This window comes from Neofelis nebulosa, chromosome 4 (assembly GCF_028018385.1).
Source record: "Neofelis nebulosa isolate mNeoNeb1 chromosome 4, mNeoNeb1.pri, whole genome shotgun sequence".
Lineage (NCBI taxonomy): Eukaryota > Metazoa > Chordata > Mammalia > Carnivora > Felidae > Neofelis > Neofelis nebulosa.
Genome location: NC_080785.1, coordinates 159,652,321 through 159,673,996, shown reverse-complemented (window position 1 = coordinate 159,673,996; position 21,676 = coordinate 159,652,321). Strand labels below are relative to the sequence as shown.

General features: G+C 45.5%; 1 protein-coding gene across 1 annotated transcript in view; it reads left to right on the top strand.

Annotated features, from left to right (window-relative positions):
* ADGRE2 (adhesion G protein-coupled receptor E2) overlaps nucleotides 1-17,334 on the top strand; it is a 28,654-nt gene extending 11,320 nt beyond the window's left edge. Inside the window, 11 exon segments of the mRNA XM_058723592.1 lie at nucleotides 1,153-1,260; nucleotides 1,425-1,645; nucleotides 1,837-2,016; nucleotides 2,576-2,773; nucleotides 3,055-3,290; nucleotides 11,544-11,610; nucleotides 11,888-11,979; nucleotides 13,240-13,408; nucleotides 13,494-13,604; nucleotides 15,668-15,775; nucleotides 17,287-17,334. Of these exon segments, the coding sequence (XP_058579575.1) occupies nucleotides 1,153-1,260; nucleotides 1,425-1,645; nucleotides 1,837-2,016; nucleotides 2,576-2,773; nucleotides 3,055-3,290; nucleotides 11,544-11,610; nucleotides 11,888-11,979; nucleotides 13,240-13,408; nucleotides 13,494-13,604; nucleotides 15,668-15,775; nucleotides 17,287-17,334 (1,538 nt within the window).
* Nucleotides 17,335-21,676: the final 4,342 nt, after the last annotated feature.

The following is a 21,676-nucleotide window of genomic DNA, read 5'->3' as shown; positions in this document are numbered from 1 at the left end:
ATTACTATAGATTAGTAGTAAGTTTTGAAATCAGGAGGTGTAAGTACTCCAATTTTTTTTTTCATTTTCAAGATTATTTTGGGTATTAGGGCTCCTTACAATGTCCTATAAATGTTAGGATGCACTGTTCCATTTCTGAAAAAAAAAAGGTGGAATTTTGGTATGGGTTGCATTGAATCTGTAGCTCTCTTGGGAAATATTGCCATCTTAACAATATTATGCCTTTTATTTTTTTATTATTTTAAAAGATATTTATTTATTTTGAGAGAGAGAGAATGAGAGAAAGAAAGAGATGATGAGACAGAGAGAGACAGAGAGAGAGGGAGAGAGAGAAAGGGAGAGAAAGAGAGAGAATCACAAGCAGGCTCCACAACTCAGCACAGAGCCCAATGTGGGTTTCAACCTCACAAACTGTGAGATCACCATCTGAGCTAATATCAAGATGTTCAACTGACTGAGCCACTAAGGTGCCCCAATATTAAGCCTTTTAATCCACTAACATAGAATGTTTTCCTAGTTATTCAGGGTCTTCCATTTACTTCAAAAAATATTTTTGTACTTTTCCCTGATAAAAGTCTTGAACCTCCTTGGGTAAATTTATTCCTAATATTTTGTTGAAGATTCTTTTACATCCATGTTCATAAGAAATATTGGTCTATTGTTTTCTTTAATGGCTTTATCTGTTTGTTTGTTTTTAAATCAGAGTGATGTTGGCTTCATAACATTATTTAAGTAGTATTCCTTCCTCTTCCATTTTTGGATGAGTTCATAAAGGATTCTTGTTAATTCTTACTTAAATGGTTGGCAGAATTCACCGGTAAAGCCATCTGGTTGAGGCTTTTCATTTTGGGGAATTTTTGATTACTGATTTGTTCTTTTTGCCTGTTATAGGTCTGTTTGGACTTTAGTTATTTTTCAGTTACTTTTGTAGTTTGTGTGTCTCTAGGAATTTGTTAATTTCATCGAGGTTATCCAATTTGTTCGTGTATAGTTGCTCATAGAATTTTCTTACAATCCTTTATAAATTCAGTGTGTGTGTGTGTGTGTGTGTGTGTATGTATGTATGTAAACACATATAAATGATAGTATTATTACAACCTCTACAGCCACAAATACTATCCTAACTCCCTTAATAACTCTGACATCTCATAGACCTGTCCCTGAAGGTGCAAGAACAAGGAGACAGAAATGTCACCTTGAGTCTGAACCAGGCAAAGATGCTGCTGAGCTTGGATGAGGTGCATGAATCTAGTGACTCAGGTAACGGCCGAGATGGGAGGTCGCAAGACGCCCAAGGACGTGACAAACGGGGACCTGAAGCTTACGGGGTGGTAGGGGGCAGAGTGGGGCCACAAAGGGTCCATCTGAGGAAGAAGGGGCCCTGGTGGGCACCCCGAGGTATCCACATTGGCCTTGTCCTGCAGGTCCTTCTGTGGTGGGCCTCGTCTCCACTCCAGGGATGGGCAAGTTACTGGCCAAGGCGCCCCTGGTCCTGGACCCTAAGCAGCAGGCAGTTCTGCGTGAACGCAAGGAATGGCTGGGAGAGGTCTCCCCTGTCCTGCTCTCAGATGTCGTCTCTGCCTTTGTGAGCAACAAGGACACCCAGAACCTCAGCTCCCCCGTCACCTTCATCATCTCCCACCGCGTGAGTCCTGGTGGAATGGGGCTGTGGCTGGGCAAGGAACTGGTCTGGGTCCGGGGCTCAGCCTCACTGTCGAGATCACCCTTTGTGTCCTGGGGGCCTCCTCCGTGGGCGCCTCCTTCCCCCAGGAAAGCCCTTTGCAAACCAGCTTTGGATAAGAGTCTCCAGCTCCCACCGACGCTCTCTTCCTACAGTCGGTGACGCCCGGGCCAACGCAGAAGGTGTTCTGTGTCTTCTGGGAGCACAGTCAGGATGGAGGCGGTCATTGGTCCACCACGGGCTGCGAGATGGTGGTCACCGGAGACGCCAGCACCACCTGCCAGTGCTCCCACCTCAGCAGCTTTGCCGTCCTCATGGCCCACAGCCACGTGCAGGTGAGATCCCTGAGAGAGGCTGCTTTCCACGTCTATCGCTCTCGAACATGTTTCCCCACATGTAGGAGCGTAAAGAAACATAAATTTATGTCTCTGTGGTTTCTGTGGGACGAGAATCGGGCGTAGCGTAGCTGAGTTGCCTGCTCTGGGTCTTACAAGGTTGAGACCATTGAGTCAGCCAAAGCTGCATTCTTGTCGGAGGCCTGGGGTCCTCCTGTGAGCTCCCTGGTTGCTGGCAGAATTCCGTTCCTTGCAGTTGTAGGACTGGGGTTCCACTTTCTTTCCGGCTGCGAGCAGGGGACCCTGCTCAGCTCCTAGGGGCTACCTGCATTCCTTCTCTCTAGGCCCTCACACAGTGTATCAACATTTCTGTCCAGAGGCCAGCAGGAGAAGCTCCCTCACCTCAAACGCCATCAAACTTTGAATCCTTTTCTCTAGGAAGAGCCTAGAGCTTTGAGAGCTCACTGATTAGGCCAGGCCCACCCAGGGTGATGAAATTCCTCTTAAAGTCAACTGATATAGGACCTGTGACTGTGATATCCTTTTTGCTGGGTCCCAGGAGGAGGATCTCGTGCTGGTTGTCATCACCTACGTGGGGCTGGGCCTCTCTCTGCTGTGCCTCCTCCTGGCAGCCCTCACCTTCCTCCTGTGCAAAGCCATCCAGAACACCAGCACCTCGCTCCACCTGCAGCTCTCGATCTGCCTCTTCCTGGCCCACCTGCTCTTCCTCACGGCCATCAACCAGACCAAGATCAAGGTACTGACACTGTCACAGAGGACCCCCTGCCCTGAGCCACGGGACGCTCAGTTCGTGGAGCCCTGCTGCACTGATACCTTAACACAATATCGTTGGGTGACAGGGAGGCTGGAGGGGTAAATAGCCTATTTCACGTTGACTGATGAAGCAGAAGACAATCCTCTCTCAACAACTCGACCCTATATATATATGAGTTCTCCCCGCTGGAAGGTATGGGAGGGGTCCTGGGGCCACCCTCCTCCCTGACAGTCCCTCCTGGTGACTCCTTCCTCCTTCCCCAGCTGCTGTGCGCCATCATCGCGGGGGCCTTACACTATCTCTACCTGGCCTCCTTCACCTGGATGCTGTTGGAGGGTCTACACCTCTTCCTCACGGCACGCAACCTGACGGTGGTCAACTACTCCAGCGTGAGCAGGTTCATGAAGAGATTCATGCTCCCTGTGGGCTATGGAGTCCCGGCTCTAATCGTGGCCATTTCTGCTGCATCCAGACCTTCCCTTTATGGAACACCCACCAGGTAAGTGCAAATTCCCACTGCTCCTATCTTCTCCAGCAGGATCATGGCCACCACCAGAACGAGAGGAGTATTTTTTATTATGCCCAAGCAGAACACAGAGAAGACATGCTAAGTAATCATCCTTAGGACATCTTTCTGGTGGGAAGTTATAAGTTAAGCAGAATGTCTTTAAATTTCTGTCCTTTGAATAGCAAGACTGAAATCAAGAGACGCGCTTAGGGCACCATTAAAAAAATAGAATCTACCTCTCTCTCCAAATCCTTTAAGATGTTCCAGTTTTTTAAAAATTTGGAGTTACAGAGCTGATTTATGTAATCCAGTCATAGATTTTTATATCACGGTTAAGATATACAAGGTACTTACTTTATGCCATGAATTTTTCTAGCCATTTTTGTATGCATTAACTCGGTGAATACTCACACTAAAACTATGAAGTAGGCAGAGCCATTTGCCCCGTATTACAGGTGAGTAAACCGAGCCACACGTAATCTCCTCGAATGGCTAATAAGTGGCAGAACTAGGATTCAAATCCAGCGAGTCAAGCTTTAGAGTTTGTACTCTGACATTTCCACCATTAATGCTTGGTTTCACGTTTTTACATTTTTCTGGAAGTATATTTCACACACCCTAAAACTGACTCTTGGAAAGTGTACAGATTAGTGTTCTTTAGAATGATCATAGAGTTATGTATGCGTCACCAGAACATGCAGACGTGACTGGAACACCTTCAACCCCCTAGAAGAAACCTCGCACACAATAACATTCCCTCCTCAGTCCTGTTACCCTCTTCTACCCCAGCCCCCTGGGCCACCACTAATCTACCTTCTGTCTCTAGGGATCTGCCTTTTCTGGAAATTTGACTTAAGTGAAATCATGCCTGTGGTCTCTTGCGACTGGATTCTTTCACTTCGTAGGATGCTTTCAAGGCTCATCCATGTTGTAGCAAGTATCATGACTTCATTCCTTGTGGTTCCTTGCTGCTGCTGGTGGTGTTTTGTAAATAATATTCCATTATACAGATATAGTGCATTTTTTCAATCTATCATTTGAGAGGCTCTTGGATTGTTTCCATTTTTTTTTTTTTAAAAGGAGGCTTCATGCCCAGAGCAGGGCTTGAACTCACGACCCTGAAATCAAGACCTGAGCTGAGGTCAAGAGTCGGACGCTTAGCCAACTGAGCCACTCAGGCGCCCCAGGTTGTTTCCATTTTTGCCATTATGAGTGATGCTGCTATAAATATACATGTGTAAGTTTTGGTGTCAACATATGTTTTCTTTTGTTTTGGATATATATCCATTTGTGGAACTGCAGGATCACCTTGCAGATCTATGTTTAGCACTTTGACAAACTGTCATCTGTTTCTCCAAGTGTCTGCCTCAGTTTCTGTTCACACAAGCCACGTGTGAGGGTTCTAACTGCTCTGCATTGTCATAGACCCTGGGTCTGGAGTTCTCGCTTGTCCAGCAAGAGAGTGGATGCAGGATTAAAATGCGAGAGAGGCTAATGTCTGGGAGGAGACAAGAGCCCCAAGCAAGGATCCTTGCTCTGTTTTTATTAGGATCAGAAGGCTTACAGGCATGATGGACGTGCACAAAGAAATGAAACTGTGAACATTACCTCATGGGCGTGAGGAAAAGGGGGTTTTGAAGATATGCGGTGGTAGGGGTTGGGTCAATACAACACAAAGTCCTGGAACCAAGCAGGTGGTTGTTTACAGCATACATGAAACGCCACATCTGTTTACCTAAACTTGCCTAGGGCACAAGAAAGAAAGAACTTGCTACCTCAGGGTCAACGAGGCATGTTTCTTTTGCTAATTAGCTCCATTCTGGGCAACTTCACCTTACTGAGGTCTATAGCCCTGTTTACCTGTTTACCTATTTGGGTCCTTCCTTTCTTGGAAAGCAGCTTTCTGCTATTGTACTAAGTTGGGAGGCATTTCCACCCTGAATACCTAATCTTGTTTACCTAATCTTGGATGCATTCATCCTCTGGCTTTCTATTTCCTTATGCCTTGTTAACCCATCGGTGCAAGCTCAGGGATTCTTAAGCTTATTCCCCACACTCTGCCTCATCAACACTTATTTTCTGCATTTTTAATATTAGCCTTCTGCATGAGTTTTAAGTGTTCTTTCATTGTGGTTCAGACTTGCGATTCCCCAATAACTAGTGATGCTGAGTGGCTTTTCACGTGTTTATTGACCATTTGCATATCTTCTTTGGAGGAACGCCTTTTCAAACCTTTTGTCTATTTAAAAAAACATTTTTTTAAAGCTTATTTTTATTTTTGAGACAGAGAAAGACAGAGCATGAATGGGGGAGGGTCAGAGAGAGGGAGACACAGAATCTGAAGCAGGCTCCAGGCTCTGAGCTGTCAACACAGAGCCCGACGCGGGGCTCGAACTCACGGACTGTGAGATCATGACCTGAGCCGAAGTCGGATGCTTAACCGACTGAGCCACCCAGGTGCCCCACCTTTTGTCCATTTTTAAATTCGGTTATTTGTCATCTTGCTGAGTTTTTGAGTTCTTAGTATATTCCGGATGGTAGTGCCTCATCAATTTGTGATTTGCAGATATTTTCTACCTCTCCATGTCTTTTCACTTTCTTGCAAAGTGAAAAGTTTAAAGCAGAGAAGTTTTTTAATTTTGATGAAGTCCACTTAGTTTTTCTTTTGTTGTTTGTGCTTAGGATTTTGTATCTAAAAAACCATTGTGCAACCTAATATCCCTACCTTCCTTTCCTCCTCCTTTTTATTATTGCTGTCATAAAAATTATATCTTTGTACCTTACAAGCCCATTGACACAGTTTTAAAAGTATTGCTTTGCGTGGTTATCTTTTAACACAGGAGAAGAAAAGGATTACAAACAAAAATATACTTCAGTGTCTTTCGTAATACCCACATAGTTACTTTTATTGGTGCTCTTTATTTCTTTGTTTGGATTGAAGTTACTCTCTAGTCTCCTTTCATATCAGCCTGACTTATTTAGGGTTTCTTGTGACCAATTAGCAAACAAGAATGATCTTATTTTTATCTTGAAATGCCTTCATTTCTTCATTTCTCAAGAATTTAGCTGGATACAGAAGTCTTGGTTGACCATCATTTTTTTTTTTTTTTTGATACCTTGAAGATGATATTCCACTGCCTTCTCCATGATCTCAGGCAAGAAGTCACTTGTTAATCTTATTGAGGGTCCCTTGTACATGAAAAATCAACTTTCTCCTGCCACTTTAAAGATTTTGTCTTTGCCTTTTTTCAATAGGTCTATGATGCGTTTCAGTGTGGATCTCTTTGAATTTATTCCACTTGTAGTTCCTTGAGCTTCACCTTTGGGAAGTTTTTAGCCATTCATTCTTTAAGTATTTTTCTGCCCTTTTTGCTTTGTCTTCTGGGATTCCAACTGTGTATGTGTTGGAGCACTTGTCCTATGCCATAAATCTCTTGAGGTTCTGTTCATTTTTCTTCATCCTATTTTCTTTCTGTTCCTCAGACTGCGTAGTTTCTGTTGATGTATATTCAAATTTATTTATTTTTTTTTCTTTTACCAGCTCAAATCTGTTGTTGAGCCCTTCTGGTGAATTTCTCACTTCAGTTTTTGTATTTCTCAACTCTAGAGTTTCTATTTGGTTCCATACAGAATATCTATTGCTTTATTCATATCCCTTATTTGGTGAAACATTGTTGTCCTACTTTTCTTTCATTTTTCAGAAATGGTTTTGTGTTTTTAATATATTTGTAATAACTGATGTAAAGACTTTACCTACAAGATTTGAAGTCTGTGCCTTCTCAGAGATGCTTTCTTTTGACTGATTTTTTTCCTCTGTGTATGTTGCACATTTTCCTGTTTCTTTGGGTATATTATACTTTTTTGTGAAAACTCAATATTTTAGATAATATATTGTAATCCTGCTGTTTCAGTTTCCTCCACCCTTCAAGATATGTTGTTATTTCTGGTTTGTTGGTGTCTTTGTTTGTTTGTTTAGTGACTTTCCTGGATTAATTCTGTAGATTGGCCATTCCTTGCAGTGTGTGTTCCCTGAGTTCTCTGCTAGCTTTTTTAAAGTTCTTATTTTTGTTTTTAATCATGGGTTCCTAGGGTGTTGGTCGCACCTGGGTCAGTTTATTTAGTGGCCACCAACTGTTTGTTCCGGAAGATTTCCTTAAATGCTTTGCCTATATACTTTGCATTCTTCTAAAAAGGTATCTGTGTGAGAAGACCGCACCTTCAAACTTCAGGAAGTTTACATAACAGTCTTAGCTTTCACTTTCTGATTGCACAAAGCCTCAAGGTCAGACAGAGGTCAGAGACTAGTGCTTTCTTTTCTCCCCATGCCTTTTTTGAGTGGAGCCATACCCTTATGCATCCTCAGATTTGCAGGAATATTTCAGAGATTTTCAAAAATTTTCATCGTCCTTGAGTGGTCCAGTATTTCCTTTTAAATTCCCGGACAAGTTCTTTTTTTTTTTTTTTTTTTTTTAATGTTTATTTATTTTTGAGACAGAGAGAGACAGAGCATGAACGGGGGAGGGTCAGAGAGAGAGGGAGACACAGAATCCGAAACAGGCTCCAGGCTCTGAGCCGTCAGCACAGAGCCTGACGCGGGGCTCGAACTCACGGACCGCGAGATCATGACCTGAGCTGAAGTCGACCACCTAACCGACTGAGCCACCCAGGCGCCCCCCGGACAAGTTCTTTTGATCCCACCTGAAATCACAGCCTTAGGCAGCTGGGAATGGGGCCATAATTTGTTATTGTATTGATAATGCCCCAGAGTCAGCTCTCCTCTCCCCCATGATTTCTCAGTCGAATCAAATAGGCACCATATTTAGAGAATAAAGAGTTAGGAAACTACAGAGTTAGAAAAAAACTTGGTTGTGTTCTGGGGGTGATGATGATGTGTTTCACGGAGCTTCCAAAATAGTCAGATCTCTCTGCTGTCTTCAACGTTGTCAACTTCTGGCTGCTGCACCACTAAGCTGGGGAGAGACAGAACTGAGATAGCTCTGAGTTAAAACATCCCAGACTCCTTTCTCCCCACAATCTTATTGAGGTTCAGTAGTGTCTCTTGGTTAGACTATTTTTCAACTTGTTCTGTGGTGCTGGGTAATTGCCACAGTTCCGAAGTGGTTGGTTTTAGTTGTTTTGCTTGTATCTTTGCTGTTTTAGAAGGAGAGCAAGTTCATCAAGGTCCTTACTCCTCCACTCAGGAGGTCAGTTCCCAGAACATTCACTATTAACCACAACGTGCTGCTAAAACGTGTGCTCACCTGATTCACCTGAGCTGTCTCCAGGTGTCTTTCTTGGACACTGTAGTTCTTTCTTGCTTACATTCTTTTTCGTCTATACTTCAGTTGTCCTGAAATGGCCTAGCAAACTGTCCATTGCTCTTTTCATTTTTTAAATTTTTTTTTCATGCTTTTTAAAGTTTATTTTTGAGACAGAGAGGGACAGAGCACGAGTGGGGAAGGGACAGAGAAAGAGGGAGACGTGGAATCCGAAGCAGGCTCCGGGCTCTGAGCTGTCAGCACAGAGCCCAATGTGGGGCTCGAACTCATGGACCATGAGATCAAGACCTGAGCCGGAGTTGGTTGCTTACCCAACTGAGCCACCCAGGTGCACCTGTCCACTGTTCTGAAATGCCCTGCTCACTCGCTACTTTACCCTAATGTAGGATCAAAAGTGAATTCTGTCACTATCAGTAAAATCTTCAGCAATAGGCCTAAGCTCTCTATGCATTAATTACCAATGTGTGGTCATAAGAGAATATCTGTTTTGTGCTGGGGTTAAAATTAAATCAAATAACTCACCAACAAAAGACAAATAGCTCAAGTTAAAAATGGACAAAATAGGGGCCCTTGGCTGGCTCCGTTGGAAAAGCATGCGACTCTTGATCTTGAGGTCATGAATTCAAGCCCCCATGGTGGGCTATAGAGATTATTTGAATAAACAAATGAACTCAAAAGTGGACAAAATATTTTAATAGACATTTCTCCAAAGATAGGTAAATGGCCAATAAGTACACGAAAAGATGCTCACTAGCCTTAGTCATCAGGAAAATGCAAGTCAGAAACTGTAAATGAGATATTACTTTATACCTATTAGTTGAAATGGTTAAAAAAAAAGACAATAAACACTACTTGCAAGGATGTGGAAAATTCGGAACACTCCTGCATTGCTGGTTGGAATGTAAATGGTGCGGTCACTTTGGAACACAGTTTGACAGTTTCTCACAGGGTTAAATATAGAGCTACCACGACCAACCAACACCATTCCTGGGTACATACCCCAAACAAATGAAAACATATGTTCACACACGGGGTGTCTCAGTGGCTCATTTGGTTAAGCAGGTCAGGTCGTCATCTCCCGCTTTGTGAGGTTGAGCCTTGGGTTGGGCTCTGTGCTGACAGCAGAGGGCCTGCTTGGGATTCTTTCTCTCTCTCTCTCTCAAAAGAAATAAACTTAAAAAAATCAACCTTGTACGAGACGCCTGGGTGGCTCAGTCGGTTAAACCTCCGACTTCAGCTCAGGTCATGATCTCACGGCTCGTGAGTTCAAGCCCCGCGTCGGGCTCTGTGCTGACGGCTCAGAGCCTGGAGCCTGCTTCCGATTCTGTGTCTCCCTCTCTCTCTCTGCCCCTCCCCCGCTCGTGCTCCGTCTCTCTCTCTCTCTGTCTCTCAAAAGCAAATAAATGTAAAAAACCCCACCAAACCCTTGTACACGAATGCTCATAACAGCAGTATTCAAAATTGGAGACAACTGAAAACAACCGAATGCCCCTCAACTGACGAATGGATAGGCCACGTATGATCTGGCCACACACAGAATATCATTTAGCCGTGAGAAAAAGAATGAGACATATTGTTTTCAGCCATAAATATGTGCTGTGATGTGAACGGACTTTGAAAACACGGCGCTGAATGAAAGAATTCAGTCACGAAAGGCCACATATCGCATGATACTATTTATGTAAAGTGTTCACAGTAGGCAAATCCATTAGGTGAGAAGGCAGATTAACAGTGCCCTGGGGCTCCGGTGGGAGTGGAGTACGAACACAGTGACTGCTTCTGTGCATGAAATGTCTTTTTTTTTAAACGATTTTGGCTGAAGTCCTCACGCTTTATTTTTTACTTATTTTTAAAAAAAATGTGTATTTATTTTTGACAGAGAGAGAGAGAGAGAGAGCAAAAGCAGGGCGGAGGGCGGAGAGAGAGGGGGACAGAGGATCTGAAGCCGGGGCTCAGCCTCACAAGCCTGGAGGTCACGACCTGAGCCGAAGTCAGACGCTCAGCCCATTGAGCCACCCAGGCGCCCCGGGAACGAAATTTCTCTTAAGGAGTCGCAAATGTCCTCGAGTTAGATTTTGGTGCTGGTCGCACAACTCTGCGAGTATTCTAAGGATCACTGAACTGTGTGGTTTAAATGGGTGAATTTTATGGTATGTAAAAGATATCTCCATAAAGCCATGAAAAACAAAATTAAAATAAGTTGATGGGTTTTGCAGCAGGATGAAAAAAAATTAGATTGAACAGTGCAAGAAAGGCCCCTAAAACCATGTTAGGGATGGCTCACACGACTCTCCGGAACTGTTAACATGTTTGTGGGCCTCTTCCTTGCTCCAACACTGTTTATCTCAGTAACATCATTCACCATTAATATCTCAGCTAAGGGGTGCCTCGATGGCTCAGTTGAGTGTCTGACTCCTGGTTTCGTCTTAGGTCACGACCCTGGGGTGGTGGGATTGAGCCCCAAATCGGGCTCTGTGCTGAGTGCAGAACCTGCTTAAGATTCTCTCTCTCTCTCTCTCTCTCTCTCTCTCTCTCTCTGTCTCTCCTTCCACACCTCTCCCTTGCTTGTGCTCTATCTAAAACAAAACAAAACAAAACAAAACAAAACAAAACAAAACAAACAAAACAACAGAAAAAAAAACCAACTCAGCTAAACATATAATTTCCTTAGGGAATCTTCCTTCACCATCCAAATCCCTCAGATTCCAAACTAAGCATTGACATCCAATGATACATTCTTATAGCTGCACATTTTTATTGTTACAGTATGTTTAATTATGTGTCTCCTACTCCTCGTGAGATTTGTGGGTCTTAAGACTGTTTACTTTCTTTGCCAATGACAGAGCCTGTCACGGAAGAGTCAGTATTTGTTGATGAATGAATGAATGAATGAATGAATGAATTTATATAATTGTTCTACATTCCTCAGGATGAATGTATTTTTTACTCTCTCTCTCTTGCTCAGCTGCTGGCTCCATCCAGCAAAGATGTTTATATGGAGCTTCCTGGGACCAGTCTGTGTCGTTATCTCTGTGAGTGATGATGTCAGAGCATCCTTAATGCTCAGCTGAGGGTCATTAGAAGAGCAGAATTATAAGGGGGGGGGCGGTGACAGGGGCAGGAATGTCCCTGGATTGTCATTTTTTTTTGGGGGGGGTTTTGGTTTTCTAAGACTGCTCCTAAAACTATGAGCTCTAACACGGTTACTTAATATGAAAACGACTTAAATGTGGGATTGATGTGGGGCAGGCTGGGAGACAGATAACTGATTGAAATTGTACTCAATAAACCTTCTGTGGTTTCCCGAAGGTCAATTTAGTGTTGTTTTTCATGACCCTCTGGATTTTGCAAAGCAAGCTGTCTTCCCTCAACAGCGACATATCCACCCTCCAGAACACAAGGTAAGGTGGAGGAGAGAGTGACAACCCCACGGGCATAGGTGGTCCAAAGGGCAAAGCCGTGTGCCTCGGTGGTCCTTAGTGTTTCTTCTGAGGGGACCCAGAGTAAAGAGGTGTAGTTGACCTTCTCAGTCAGAAGAGCTGGCACTCTGGCCGAAATGTTCTGTCCATTTCTAGCCCCAGCTTGTTGCTTCCCTCAGCGACAGGAAGAATTGACCTTGGTCACTAAACATTCTTTGGACTTTTGCCAGGGAATCCTAGGACGAAGGTGCAGGGAACATTTATATTCCCACGAAGCACTTAGAAAAACCTGTGGCTGTTTCCACAGCCCAGCCTCCACTTGCTGCCCCGCTCAGTGCAGGCTCCTTCTCACCCCTATTCCCGTCCTTTCTCTGGAGAAAATCCTAGCCAGTGTCGAATCTTCTGGGAGGCGAGGGCAATCCTTTGTTCCAGCGACCTTTGTGCAGATTTAATGCTATTTCTTCCACGTTCCTACCGTTATCCTTTCCAAATGAAAAGAGAAATCTTGCCTTTTTAAAAAAAAAAATTTTTTTTTTAACGTTTTATTTATTTTTGAGACAGGGAGAGACAGAGCATGAACAGGGGAGGGTCAGAGAGAGGGAGACACAGAATCGGAAACAGGCTCCAGGCTCCGAGCTGTCAGCACAGAGCCCGACACGGGGCTCAAACTCACGGACCGTGAGATCATGACCTGAGCCGAAGTCGGCCGCTTAACCGACTGAGCCACCCAGGCGCCCCTGTTGTTTTTTTTTAAGTTTATTTATTTTGAGAGAGAGAGAGAGAGAGAGAGAGAGAGAGAAAGAATCCCAAGCAGGCTCCACACTCACAGTGTGGGGCTCGAACTCACAAACCACGAGATCACGACCTGAGCTTAAGTCAGCCACTCAATGGGGTCACCCAGGTGCCCCTTGCCTTTGTTATTTTTAATGCTCAGGTCCCAGCACAGAGCCTCCTCGGTGGTGTTGGTTGAATGAATTTCAGGATCTCCAGGGAGCACCGTAAAACTTTTGAAACTTACATTGTGAGGTATCCCTATCCTCCTCAATGCAAATCAAGACACTCTCCTGGTCCCAAGTGGCATTTTGGCTGTGGGGAATCACTGACAGTAAAGATCAGAGCCGATCACAAGTCAGTCTGAGAACTCGTCACCGACAGGGGGTGACGCAGCCTCCGTGGGGCGGGGAGGAGAATGGCTTCTGTTGTTCCCGGTGCGTCACGAGCCTCGTCTCTCCTCCTACCCAGGATGCTGACATTTAAAACGACGGCTCAGCTCCTCATCCTGGGCTGCACGTGGTGTCTGGGCGTCCTGCAGGTGGGGCCAGCTGCCCGCGTCATGGCTTACCTCTTCACCATCATCAACAGCCTGCAGGGAGCGTTCATCTTCCTGGTGTACTGCCTCCTCAGCCAGCAGGTACCACGGTCCGGCCCCCATCCAGGACTCTTCCTGTCCCCGCCCCGCCCAGTGAGCTGACCCAGAGCGTGCTTCGCCCCTGCAGGTCCGGGAGCAGTACGGGAAATGGTTTAGAAGGGTCAGGAAAGCCAAAGCCGAGCCTGAGAATTACACACTGTCCAGCAGGGCCGTGTCTGATGCCTCCACCCCCAACACGGTAGGATCGCCTTCTGCTCCCACAGCCCTTCCCTAACTGATCCGCTTGAGTGCTGTCCTTGTCCAAGTACAGTGCTGGTCACACTGAACAACTTTATACGCAGCGGATAGATGACGCTCTAGGGTGGTTCCCCCTTGGTTTGCGTTTGACTCATGGACTATTACCCACGGTCTCGTTGGAAAGGTTTGTTTAAGACTATATGTTGTTCTTAGTCCTCAGGGAACTGTGTTCCTCTTAACTCTTACACACCAACACTCTTATTACACACCTGCCGTGTGGCAGGCATGGCTACCCAAGCAAACAAGAATCAATGATCTGAAGGGGTGATGCGCGTTCTCGTCAGAGCCGCATTATCCTTATCCTTTTTCTCTACACCCACCCGTATCGCACAGTCACTGAGCAGAAAAGGCAAAGGCCCAGAAAGGCAACCATGGGGAAGGTTGGTGTGCGTATTTATGAATTAAACAGAAAGAAGTGTTGGCTGGCATTTTGGACTTTCTCACCAGACCGCCTGGTATTTTCCGCACCCTCTACCCACTGCGGAGCCAGGAAGGAACAACAGCAATGGTGTAGGATAATTCGTGGCGATGGCTACCAAGAGCCAACACCTACTGGTTTAGACTTAACCAAGTTCTTTTAAAAAAGTTTTTAGGGGCGCCTGGGTGGCTCGGTCGGTTAAGCGTCTGACTTCGGCTCAGGTCATGATCTCACGGTCCGTGAGTTCGAGCCCCGCGTCGGGCTCTGTGCTGACGGCTCAGAGCCTGGAGCCTGTTTCAGATTCTGTGTCTCCCTCTCTCTCTGCTCCTCCCCTGTTCACGCTCTGTCTCTCTCTGTCTCAAAAATAAACGTTAAAAAATTAAAAAAAAAAAAAAGTTTTTAAGTGCTTATTTACTTTTGAGAGAGAGACAGAGACAGAGTGTGAGCAGGGCAGGGACAGAGAGGGAGACGCAGGATCCGAAGCAGGCTCCAGGCTCCGAGCCGTCAGCACAGAGCCCGACGCGGGGCTCGAACCCACGGACCGCGAGATCGTGACCTGAGCTGAAGTCGGCCGCTTAACCGACTGAGCCACCCAGGCGCCCCTTAACCAAGTTCTTTTCCTACGTTTTCTCACCTCTTCCACTTTCTGTGAAATCCCTTGGGTCTTCCTTCCCATCTAAAGGAGCCCCCTATGCTGCCGGGAAGTTCTTCTGTGTTTCTCTCTTTACCTTGTTCACCCAACCTCCACTACCCCTGGTTCTGCCCCTGAATCTTCTGTCTCTTCCCTCTTTTGCAGGAAATGTTCTCACCACCTGTTTCACAGAGAAAATCAGAGCCCTCACGATGACACCTTGTGAACTCCATGCCGTTGGCTATTCCAACCAAACATCCTCGTGCATCCTTTTCACATCCCCGTATCATGGATGCAGTCTCTCTCCTGCTCAGTAGAGATTGCTTCCACCTGCTCTTTGGATCCCATCGTCATGCCTTATCAGTTATCTTTAAGTTACTGTTCACACGTTCTCCCTCTCTCCTTCCCCTTCCCTCTGTTGCCATCTGGGAATATTCCTCCCATAGTCAAGGAAACATGTTTGGTTCTCTTCTATCTTAAAAAACAGGTACCACTGGGGCTCCTGGGTGGCACAGTCGGTTGAGCGTCCGACTTCAGCTCAGGTCATGATCTCACAGTTTGTGGGTTCGAGCCCCGCGTCGGGCTCTGTGCTGACAGCTCGGAGCCCGGAGCCTGCCTCGGATTCTGTGTCTCCCTCGCTCTCTGTCCCTCCCCCGCTCGTGCCCTGCCTCTCTCTGTCTCTCAAAAATAAATAAAAATGTTAAAACAAATTAAAAGCATGTACTACTTACCTTTTTTTAGCCACAGATTAAGAGCTGACTTTTCTCTCTGTCTCCATTTCCTTGCCTTAAACTCACTCCCTCAACCTAGCAAATATGGTTTCTTTTCCCCGTCATGCCCTGAAACAAACATCTTTTAGACCCACAATGATCTCCGTGGCCCTACGTTTCTCAGAAACTTGTGACACTGATTCTCAGTCCTTTCTCATGAAACACTCCATCTTTATCCCCTCTAGATTCTACTCACATGCCCTTCTCTCTCTAGGAGAGAGAGACAGAGCGCGAGCAGAGGAGGGACAGAGAGACAGGGAGACACAGAATCGGAAACAGGCTCCAGGCTCTGAAACATCAGCACAGAGCCTGATGCGGGGCTCGAACTTGTGAACCGTGAGATCATGACCTGAGCTGAAGTCATTCGCCTAACCAACTGAGCCACCCAGGCACCCCTTCACTGTGCCTCTTTGGAACAAAGGCTTTGCATATATTTCCTCTCCTTGAAACACTCTTTTGTTTTCCTTGACACAAAACTATGGAAGCCCTGAGATCTTAGCTCTTGTGTCTATTCCTCTGAGAAGCCTTCTCTTCTCGCTCAGAATAGGTCAGATTTTCTTGTTTTCCACTCTCATAGCCCCTAGGCTTTTCCTGCCGAGCATTTGTCAGAGTCATTTTACTCTTGGTGTTTGCTCTTTGATTAGTGTCTGTCCTCCCTCTAGATTTCAGCCCCAGCAGGCACCGTGTTGGTTTTCTTCCTAATGTATCCCCAACATTTCACACAGCGTCAGGCATACAGAAATGCTCCGCACATAATTGCTGTGTGGCTGATTAAATTAAATTAAATGAACACACCACAGCTGCAGAAGGGGCAGGAACTTGCTTGTTTGTCAATCTCTTCCCAACTTTCCAAGTGCTCAATAATTATCCAATGACAAACAAATGAATGAATAAATGAATGAATGAACTGCCTGACCAGGAGGGGAGTAAAATATTAGAACAAACTACTGATTAGTTTATGACGCCTCTTTCTCTCGGGAATTTCAAGACAATTCTCTGCCCTGTTTTTTTTTTTTTTTTTTTTAACGTTTATTGATTTTTGAGACAGAGAGAGAGCATGAACAGGGGAGGGTCAGAGAGAGAGAGAGGGAGACACAGAATCCGAAACAGGCTCCAGGCTCTGAGCTGTCAGCACAGAGCCTGATGTGGGGCTCGAACCCACGAACCGCGAGATCATGACCTGAGCTGAAGTCAGATGCTTAACCAACTGAGCCACCCAGGCGCCCCTCTGCCCTGTTGTTTTATTATTGACCATCATGTCTCCTTATTGACACCCAAGTATTTCCTTATGACCCAAGAGCATCGTGTAGATCTTAGTTCTCCAACTGAAACAGGTCTGGAATGAAATACCAGCTCTATCAAGGGCTTGCTATGTGAACTTGGTCAAATCGGTAAACATCTAAAATCTTTCACTGCCTCCTTCCTCTCTTCCATACACATGAGACAGTTTTCTTGGGTTCACTCAACTGGAACGAATTACTTGCTTCCACTTGCAGGCTTTCAGGTGCCTCATGCTTTGGTGGAAGGGGGCTGAACATCCCCCCCCCCCCCCCACACACACTGTGAACGCTTTTTCAGCCAAGGATGTGGAGTGTAACTAGGCAGGACCAATGCAGCATCCTTCAGTGCAGATGTCATCTGTACAAGGGAAGGGTCCCAAAGATCTGAGATGCTCCCTTCTGGCCGTATCACAGCCCTGTCCCACTCGGGGCTTGAGCTTACTCAGGAAGAATGTGACACTCAGCCCACACCTTTCTGTTTAGGGCATGCTAACAGTACTTAACCCTTCATGTTCTTGAATTAGCTCAGCGTCAGCAAGGCCATGTTCCCATCCCTGGGAGCTAGCTCCTAGGATCCCCTGACTAGGACCTGAGCTTCCCTTGCTCCAGAGCCCCAGAAGATGGATATTTCCATTCCTATACTTTGATTGTATTAGTTTCTTACTGCTGTCGTAAACAAGCTATCACAGACGTACTGCTAAAAACCACACAAAAATTTATCTTACAGATTTAGAAGTTCAAAGTTTTAAATGGGTCTTAGGGGACTAAAATCAAGGTGTCAGCCGAGCTGAATTCCTTCTGGAGACTATGGGGGAGTTTTGTTTTCTCATCTTTTCCAGCATCTAGAGGCTGCTGGTATTCTTTAGCTAGTGGCCCATTGTTCCATTCACTTTTCTTTCTTTCTTTCTTTCTTTCTTTCTTTCTTTCTTTCTTTCTTTCTTTCTTTCTTTCTTTCTTCTTTCTCTTACTTTCTTTTTGAAAGAGAGAGAGAGAGAGAGAGAGAGAGAGAGAGAGAGAGAAACAGAGCACAAGCAGGGGAGGGGCAGAGAGAGAGGGAGACACAGAATCTGAAGCAGGCTCCAGGCTCTGAGCTGTCAGCACCAGGGCCCGACGTGGGGCTCGAACTCATGAACTGTGACATCATGACCTGAGCCGAAGTCGGATGCTTAACAGACTGAGCCACCCAGGCACCCCACCTATTGTATGTAGGTGAGGTTTGCCTATGGTAGAACCTCCAAAAATCTGCCTTATATTATAGTTTTTGAGTAAATATCTACCCCCTACCCTGAGATGATATGCCCAGCGAAGGAAAGAAACATACTTTCTGTGAGAAAACTAGCATCAGATAGCCAATGAAGGTGTCTAAAATGTAAGTAATCTGATCAGCTGTTTCTACTATCTGTGGGCAAAGAACCAAGCAAATCCATTGCTTAATGTGACTTTATCTTCGGCTGTCTCCTAAAACTTGGTGCCTCTGGTGTTTGAAGATACAGGAGGGCCTCATCCTGGCATCTCTTCTGTGGCTTCCTGAAGCCTCGTTCAAGAAAAACAAAATATTTGCTCTTGTGTTCAGTTCTGAATAATTTCATGAAGCACAATTTTTATCAACTTATTGTATAGAGATTAGCATGGGAGCCTGCCCCACTCAAACACCAGAAATTACAGTGATCTTCCTGTAGACCTGGGAAGAAGTAACTTATATTGGGAATGGAAAGGATAAGGGGGAACAAGACGAAATCCATGTTTTTTACTTTACATCTTAGGTGATTGACGACACACAGTATTCCAGCCTTGCATTAATTTCCCTCCCCACTCTCCTTTATTTCTCCATGTGTAAAGCAACATTTTACAAACTCAGAAGCAGAGAGACCAGGACATATATCTTGAAACAGATCATTTTTTTTTTCTGTAGCGCATTTCATTGTTCTTGTCTTCTATACCTTGGGGGTTAGGAAATGCAGGGAGATGGGACTTTTGAGGAAGACCAGTGTTTCTCAAAGTACATTGTGATATGGCCTTTATGATGTTCCTCTGACATAACCATCTGGCAAGAAAATTTGATGATTGAAACTCACAAAAAAATTGAAGCCTTCTTAAATTTATTTATTTTTTCAATGGAAACTTTAAAATTATCTTTCTGTGGTCTTAGACATAATTTGTAAAATATTATTTTTTCTAGGTTAATTAAAACAACCTTTTGAATTATATATTCTTAAATCCGTGGAAAACTGGAACTGTTATTCTCTGAGCCCGTGCCAGAGGACAAGTAAGACTTTGTTGTGTGTGTTTCAAGAAATTCATCGTGTCGGCAATGTGAAAGACGTCAACCATGCTTGACATTCAGTTCCTGCAAAATCTGGAATTTTTATGTGCCTTTAAGTGTGCTTAGAAAACTTCCAACATAGAAAGGGCCAGCTGTGGCTCAATTTCTTGGTCACTCTGGGTTAAGCCCTTCACCGAAGCCTCTCCTTCCTACAAAGACGCGTCCAGATGTTGACAATCTATGAGCCAGAAAACTCACCTCAACGGATTTTCCTACGTACAACATTCATGGGGGGGTGGGGGGCGACTAGGGAATTTACATATGAATTGGGTAGGAGGGCACAAACATTCAGTCCACAACAATCTGTAAGATGGAAAACCAGAAGAAAGGGGTACTGTGGTCTAGGGGATCCTGTGCCTGTGGGGACATGGTAGGCATGGGACAAACCCTCGTTGGGGAGGGCAGGTGGGAGAGAGCTCGAGGGTTATCTGATAGCAGCATCCCTAGATGGTTACGGTTTGGGAGGAAGATCTCAGCATTTGTCCCTTTATCTTCACTTTTAAAGCCTATCAAATCTTGTCTCCTTATTTATAATGGGAATAACAATGTTAATTTCCTGATGGGTCATTTTTGAATGTTAAGTGAGAAAATAAAGACTAAGTTCTGGTAGGAAACCCAAAGACAAGAGTTAACCAGGGCAAGTGGACATGGCTGTTTTCTAGCTCATTTCCCCAGAATTCTGTCCTCAAGTTAGACACTGCCATGAGGCAAGTCTCTGAAGTGAGATTCCACTTCTCACACTAGAGCTCCAGTACAAGACCCATCCATCAAAGGTGGCAGCAAGGGACGAAGAGACAAGGTTGAAGAGGTCTTTCCCTTCAGCTCTCTGCTTTGGGGGGCGGCTGTGAGCAGCTTACATTACCACTTGCCCCCATTCCTTGATCTGATGGCTATTGTGTGGACGAGGAAGCAGGGACTCAATCAGGACTTAACACCTTGGTAGAGAACATAGCATCTGGACACCAGAAGTATGTTACAAGAAGTTTTCAGAAGCTGAAAGTTAAGGAGCCCATGTGTCATGGAACCAGGAAGTTTAAAAGTCAGGGACCACAAAACCACAAACAGCAGAACATGCAGACTTAGAGTTGTCAAGTCCCAGGGACGACTTTGATATCCAGAGGTTGGGCACTTGGGTCCTAGCCATGTAAGATTGCAAGAGAGAGCATCTGGGATATGGAAGTTCCCAGGGATTCAGAGGGGGGCTTTAAAAAATGTTTATTTATTTATTTTTGAGAGAGAGAGAGAGAGAGAGAGAGAGAGAGAGAGAGAGAGAGAGAGAGAGAGAACAAGCAGGGAAGGGGCAAAGAGAGAGGCAGTCTCCAGGCTCTGAGCTGTAGCACAGAGCCTGATGTGGGGCTTGAACCCATGAACCACGAGATCATGACCTGAGCTGACGTAGGCTGCTTAACTGACTGAGACACCCAGGTGCCCCAGAAAGGTGGGCTTAAGAAGTGAAATAGAAGCCAGGGCATTGGGGGAAGGAGTAGTAAAATAGAATGCATGGAGGGGACCGACCACTGGGGAATGCTAGGGGCTGAGCTAGATCAGTCATCCTTCCTTCGGGACATTCTGGGCTAGGAGTTCCAAAGACTGATAGGTAGGGATAGGGGCCTGGGAAGAACTAAGTGAGATATTTTGTGAGTGAAGATGGGAAGATCAGGGATGGTGAGGGGGCTTGATAGGAATTGGGTTGTTTTGAGAGAAGCTGGTGTTAGGGGAACTGGGGAGACACTAGGTGGTGTGTAGGGGCTGGGGGGAAGTGGGAGCGACAGGGATTTGGAGAGAGACTGCATCAGGGGTGAGTACGGCCGTAGACAGGGGGTAGGGGATGGATGGGAGAGACTAGGAGGGACAGGGGATAGATAGAGGGAGACATGGAGGAATGGTGGCTGGAGGGTGCAGGAAGGTGCAGGAGTGGAGCCCCTTAGAGGGCTTGCGGGGATTCAGGATGGTGGGCTGAATATAACAACTGGGGGAACAGGAAGGGAGGGGGTGGGAAAATGGGGGAGGTTTGTGCACCCGAGGAAAAATGAGGTGAGCTGGTGGGACTGGAGCACCCAGGACACTCTGGGGATTATTGATCTGGCGATATGGGATGGACAGAAGTCCAATGGTTCTCAGGTGGCTGGAACCATTGAGTACAAGCAGGGTGGATGGAGGGGAGAACAAGGGGAAACAAGAATGTGTGGTTGTAAAAGAAGGCAGTGAAGCACAGGAGCCCTGGAGGCATGGGAAGGAGTGAGAACTTGGGGAGAAATTATAATAAATTTAATATGGGGCCAAGTATTTGGTAGAGACAGAGGAAGGCTAGAAGTGTTTGCATCCCTGATAGGGCTCAGGGTGCCAGGTGAGGGGCTGAAAGGCTGCTGTTGAAATAGGGATATAGGAAAAGTGTGAGAAGAATGGGAAGGGTTGGGCAGATATATGAGACCAGGGAAGGAAATAGGTGATGTGTGTTTGAATGGAATCAGAATGTTCTTGGTGTTCTTTGCCATTGGGTGCAGGGTGACTCTGGACTTGGTGGAGGTTACTGGACTAGGGAGATTGGAATGGGAGAGAAAATGGGATGATGAAGGGGTGGGAAATGGTTT